Source organism: Mauremys mutica, chromosome 18 (genome assembly GCF_020497125.1).
Source record: "Mauremys mutica isolate MM-2020 ecotype Southern chromosome 18, ASM2049712v1, whole genome shotgun sequence".
Classification (NCBI taxonomy): domain Eukaryota; kingdom Metazoa; phylum Chordata; order Testudines; family Geoemydidae; genus Mauremys; species Mauremys mutica.
Window position 1 is genome coordinate 14,010,257 of NC_059089.1, and position 6,000 is coordinate 14,016,256.

General features: G+C 52.5%; 1 protein-coding gene across 4 annotated transcripts in view; it reads left to right on the forward strand.

The window, feature by feature from the left end:
- LOC123352608 (CMP-N-acetylneuraminate-beta-galactosamide-alpha-2,3-sialyltransferase 4-like) overlaps nt 1-5,593 on the forward strand; it is a 96,873-nt gene extending 91,280 nt beyond the window's left edge. For all 4 annotated transcript variants that reach the window (XM_044992991.1, XM_044992990.1, XM_044992989.1 and 1 more), the window contains exons 7-11: nt 262-357; nt 1,132-1,324; nt 2,016-2,144; nt 3,573-3,719; nt 4,945-5,593. In XM_044992991.1, the coding sequence (XP_044848926.1) occupies nt 262-357; nt 1,132-1,324; nt 2,016-2,144; nt 3,573-3,719; nt 4,945-5,052 (673 nt within the window). In that variant the 3' untranslated portion in view covers nt 5,053-5,593. The remainder of the gene's footprint in view (nt 1-261; nt 358-1,131; nt 1,325-2,015; nt 2,145-3,572; nt 3,720-4,944) is intronic.
- The last annotated feature ends 407 nt before the right edge of the window (nt 5,594-6,000 follow it).

A 6,000-nucleotide genomic window follows, 5' to 3' on the forward strand; every position in this document is an offset into this window, starting at 1 on the left:
GCATCCCTAACCAGCTAACAGACGGGCTCGGTGGGTTGGACTGGCCTCGCTCCGTACCAGGCCAACCCCGCTCCTGGTAGCTGAGCGCAGCAGGAGCAGCCGAACTCTCCTGGTGCCGGGCTGAGTTCCAGGTTTCCTTTGCTCTGCAGTCGCGTGGGGAGACCCCAGTAAGCCAGACAAGCCCTGGGGGATATTGCTCTAGAGGGGGAGGAACTGAGCCGAATAGGGCCTCACATTCATTCTGTCGGCTCCTCTGTCCAGTCTTCGGTGCCGAAGGTGCGTTGTGGTCGGCAACAGTAACTCCATTCGTGGCCGAGGCCTCGGGGCAGTGATTGACTCGCACAACATCGTCATCAGGTACCGGATGCTCCCTGGGACCAACACGCAGAGGGGAACCGATGGATTGATGTACACGTGCTTAGCTCTTTTTGTATGGGAAGGATAACCACTTTGACCCCTGGGTTCAGGGAGCCTCATGATCTTGGCCAAACACACAAGTAGATGCCGGGGTTGTCAGAGTTCAGTCTCCACAATCGCAGGCCTTTTCTGTGGGGGGTCCGTGAGTGCAGCTACACTACAGTAAAAATCCCGTCAGTACTGCAATTCTTAGCCCCACAGCCCGAGTCCCGCAAGCCTGAGTCAGCTGACCTGGGCCAGCCGCGCCCCTGCCGCAGGTCTTTTATTGCAATGTAGATGAATCCTTTGACCTCTTCCATTTGCTCAGTCAATAGAAGGGAGAATGGTCTTGTGGTCAAGGCCTTGCTTTGGGATTCAGGAGATCTGGGTTGAATTTCTGGCAATGCCATCCACTTCCTGAGTGAAAGTCACTTAATTTCTCTGTGCATCCATGGGGCTAAAATCATACTGCCTTCCGCCACCCTTTGTCTGTCTTTATGTAGCGTTTCGGATCATGGACATTTCTTGCTACGTGTGCGTGCAGTGCCTAGCACACTGGAGCCATGATACCAATTGAGGCTGTGAGGTGTTGAAAATAACGAAGTAGTAAAATAAAATAAACCCCCACACGTGAACAAGTCTGGCCCTGGATTCCATCCGGCACTGGCACACGACCTGTTCCGTGACGACCTGTATATCTGGCATGCTCTCAGTGCTCTGCCTTTCACCCCTCAGGTTAAACAATGCTCCAGTGAAAGAGCATAAGGAAGATGTGGGTGAGAAAACCAGCATCCGTCTCTTCTTCCCCGAGTCTGCGCTGCCCAACCCTCTGGATAACAACAACAATGAAACGCTGATGGTGCTCATTGCGTTCAAGAGCCTGGATTTTACCTGGGTGAAGGAGATGCTGCTGCAGACAAAGAATAAGGTGAGGCATCTCAAAGGGCTATCGGGAGATGCTCGGCCAGGTGGCATGAGATAAGGGTGAGTGAAGAGGTTTCAGGGCTCTGTTGTGCTGTTCCATATCACGGGGTGCACATAAGCAACCTGCCACGAGCAGTGGGGTGACCCCAAGCTTCTGGGCCCGTGTGGCTCTCAACTCATCTGTCATTAAATGGGAAGACTGTCTACATGGGACCTAATCCTAGAAGGCTGATGGCATTGGGAGCAGGAGAAGGAACCAGAATTTGCCATCCTTACTCAGCAGAGAGTCCGGGTGATTCTAACCCTGTAGCAAACTGTTACTCAGTGTGAACATGGGTGGCAGAGTCTGGACAGCACCAGGGTAGATTCAGGCTGGGATTTCGACAGTCGGGCACCCAATTCGCATTGAAATTCAGTGGCAATGGGATGCCTCACTCTCATTTGCACCTTTGAAAATCTTTCCCTTAGTTACTAACCACTTGCCCCGTTACTGTTGGTACTGGGCTGTCTTGTCAGGTTACTTATGTCTGCTGTCTCTATGTGATCTCTCTGTGCTAATTCCTGTAGCCGTCGTTATGTGTTCATTTATTATTTGTACTAACCACCTGCCTTCCTACGCTCTGCTGCTTCTTAGTGAGTCAACAGGCTGGGATATTGCAGCTGGATCCAAATCTCTCTCTCTCTCTCCCCTACAGACTGTAGAGGGGTTTTGGCGCAGGCCTCCCAGTGAATGGAAGTGGAATGCCTTTCACCTGCGGATTCTGCACCCTTACGTCACCTACGAAGCAACATACAAATTGCTTCAGCTGGAGAAGACGGGCGGGGTATGGCCCTGACCGTCTGGCAGGGAGAAAGCTCCCTTTAACTCTGTGCCTTCCTGTTCACCGCAATACAGTACTGCCCAAAGCAGAATCGCAGAAGGCGATGGAGGAGTGGAGGGGAAAGACCCCTTTGATCATGCAGTCCATCTGCCTGCCAGAGCCGGGTGCATGCCTTTAGCAGCATTTCTGTTGCCATGGCCGGCCTCGCTCTAAATGGGCGATGGGGGTTTCTACCCCGTCCACTGGGTCTGTGTCCAGATATTACTGACATTCAGCCTACATTTCCCTTTTTAATTCCATCCCACCATTCCTTGCCATGCCAGGCTGAACAGTGTCTCTCCCCAGCTCGGTCAGTGCTTAGCCAAGCTGTATGTATTCGGTTCTCTTTCCCCATCAGATGGGCCCTCTGCAAGAAGAGAGGAAGTTAGGGTTTGCATTCCTTAAAGCAGCGAGGTGTGCAGGAGAGCTCAAGTCTAATCCTGGCTCTGATGCCAACTCCTCTCGCATTAGTTTCCCCACTCATTGGGGCACTGAGGATTATCCAGTTAATAAGTATCATCATTCTTTGTCTTCCGTCCTGATCCTCAAAGCGCTTTGCAGCCATTAATTAATTCAGCCACCACTGGGAAGGGAAGGGAAGCATTGTAATCGCCATTTTCGGAGGGGGAAGAGTGTTTAAATGACTTGCCCAAGGTCAGGCAGTGAATCCTAGCCAGGGTTGGGATTGGGACTGGACCCAAGTCTCCAGATCCCCAAACCCGTGCGCTACAACGTATCCTCGCGGCAAGTTCGACTGTCCGTGCGGGAAGTGCTAAGTGTGTACTCAGAGACCGGAGAACGGAGGGTACGTTTTCTCCTGAGCTGAGCGTCGTGGCTGTTCTGCTTGGTCTCATTTATTTTTTTAAGGGCAGGTGTTCGTTTGTGAAGGCCGACGTTGCCTTCAAATGACTGGCTGGACTTTGTAACTTTTAGGCTGGAATTTAATGCACGGGCTCGAATTTAGTACAACACTAACGTGCCAACCAGAGAGAGTACGTACCCAGACTGGGCATACCCAGGAGTCCGATAGGGACAGATTACATGCATGCTCTGTAGCATGTGCAGACCTGCAGTGCCTGCTGGATTCCTTCCAAAAGCTCACAGATCTCCACGGTGGTTAACATTTGACTTTTCCAAAGGCCCCAGTCTCGCTACAGGCTGCCCTGTTCTGCACAGCATCACTTTAAAAAGATGCACCTTGTGGTTTTGTCAGAGAAACGGCAAGGCCTGTAAACTCTGCCCTTCTGTCTGTCTTGCTATTTTTCTGCTAAGTGAGGGGTGGAGGGGGGCAGTTGGTCCCAAACGCAGCCAGGTTGCTTGGGGCTGCTATGGTAAAAGTTGAGATCAAAATGCATAACGTAATTTGAAAATGTGTCATATCCTTTTATCCAGAAATATTCCACCACTGGAATCATCGCTCTGAACTTAGCCCTCCATATCTGCCACGAGGTTAACATCGTAGGGTTTGGGTACCCTGACAAGGGTGACAATACCACGCCAGTACATTACTATGACACCGAGCATCTGAGCCAGGACGTGGTAAGATTATCCTCGTTATGTTAACTTGTTCCTTGTGACGACGCCGGCTGGGAGAGGCTGGGTCTGGAGCAGCTGCTGGGAGCTCTTTGAGAGGGCTTCAGGTGCAGACTCTGTATACTCCAGTACAGCATTTGGAATGGCAACATGGGCCCAATTCAGTGCCCATTGAAATCAAAGGGAGTCTTGCTACTGACTCTGAGAGCTGGTTTCCCCTCCTGTTGCCTTCACTGTCTCGTTTGTCTGCTCTTCCCTGGTACTCATCTTCATGCTCATGCACCGGAGCCTGCAAAGCACCTTCCTGACCTCATGCAAATCCCTGCATAAGTCTCACTTTTTCCATGCCACCTGCAAGAAATTAGCCAGATGAGCCATTCATTTGTTTAAAATACAGAAACCCAACCACCCTTACCCCACCATGCTGCATAATTGCATAACCGTAGTGCTGTTAACCCTTGCCATTCCTGACCCTCTCCCTTCCCTCCTGCCTTTTTACCCCCTTTTATTAAAGTTATATCATTAATAGCAGTGGCACCTAGAGCAGTGGTTCTCAAAGCCGGTCCGCCGCTTATGCAGGGAAAGCCCCCGGCGGGCCAGGCTGGTTTGTTTACCTGCCGTGTCCGCAGGTTCGGCCGATGGCGGCTCCCACTGGCCGCGGTTTCCAGCCGCTCCCATTGGCCTGGAGCAGCGAACTGCGGCCACTGGGAACCGTGATCGGCTGAACCTGTGGACGTGGCAGATAAACAAACCGGCCCGGCCTGCCTGGGGCTTTCCCTGAACAAGCAGCGGACCAGCTTTGAGAACCACTGATTTAAAGTTTGCAACTGAGAAGGGGCCCGTCTTGTGTGGGCAGTGCACACACACTGCAAGAGACAGTCCCGGCCCCAAAGAGCTTACAGACAGGATGGAGAGACTAAAAACAGAGACGAAGTGACTTTCCCAAGGCTATGTAGTAAGTCACTGGCAGTACCGGGAATAGAACCCAGTGTCACCTGGTTCCCAGTTCAGTGCTCGAAGCATGGCACCATACTGATGTTAGCCTGTAAATTTCATGGGGTAGGGATCTTTGGTCAGATCACCAGCTGGTCTCAATTGGAGTCGCTCCATTGAGACTGATTTACACCAGCCGTGGGTCCGGCCTGCTTTCTGTCTGTGCTGGGCGATGTTCAGCACACAATTCTGGATGCTGTAAGAAATGATCCGTACCAACAGCACTTCTCTTCTGCAGTTTGTGACGCACAACATCAGTGCGGAGCAGGCGTGGCTGCTGAAAATGATGGAGCAGGGGATGATTTCTGACTTGTTGCGCCCTTCCTCCTGGTCCTGGGGCCCCTGAGTGGGGGCGACGCCGCACGATGTTCCAGGAGCCGTTGCTCCATGCACCAGTGTTGGGCCACCGTTGGCGTTTGTTCTTTGTTGTTCTGAACTGTATCGGACGGGGCGGCGTTATCCTGTTCTGTATCCGGTGGGCAATGAGCCATGGTCCTTCGGCGTTTGACTGCAGGCCCTTTGCCTTGATGGCCTGCGACCTTCGCCTCTAATCACCGATCCATGGCTTCCTTGGTGGAGGAGGAAGAGTGTCATATGGTGCTTCCCACACCTTTTGGAAACAGCCCTCCCTGCTTTGCCTGCTAGTCACTTGTATTAACCCTTGAGTTGAGAGGTTAAGGCCCCCCAGTGGGGCATTGAGGGGTGATCTTAAACCAGGTTCCTTACAGTTCTCAGCCCCTTCCTCCGGAGCCTCAAGTGAGAAGGAGCTGGTCCCGCTGGCTTGGAGAAGGACTCTGCTGAACCCTCAGAGGATCTGGTGTCTCACATCATCTTTGAAACGTTGGGGAAAGTTACTGGCAGCGGGACCATGCTGACGAGTGTTTCTGTTTGGAAATAAAGACAGAACTGGTTCTAAGCGGGCCTGGGAGTGTCTCTGATTGGCACCAGGGCTGTAGGGAGGGGTTGTCTGGTGGGGACTAACGTGGATCAACGTACGCAGTGTCGCTACAAACTCTTCGCTGCTCCTGGATCTACAGTTACTCCCCCGCTTCTCTGCACTCTCTTGAGGGCTTTGCTGGCCCCTCCCACCCTGCCACGACTGCGTAGCCACCCCCTGTCCCATTGCTCACCCTGCCGGAGCTGGGAAGTTGCGAGCCCGGTATCATTTTTTGCCAGGATTCCTCCTGGCTTCATATCTCACCTGTAAAACTCCTGTGCAGTGTTAGCCCACAACTGGCTCGGACACCAAAATCCCACCCACTGGCTCTCAGCCCCCCACTTACCCTTTCATCCT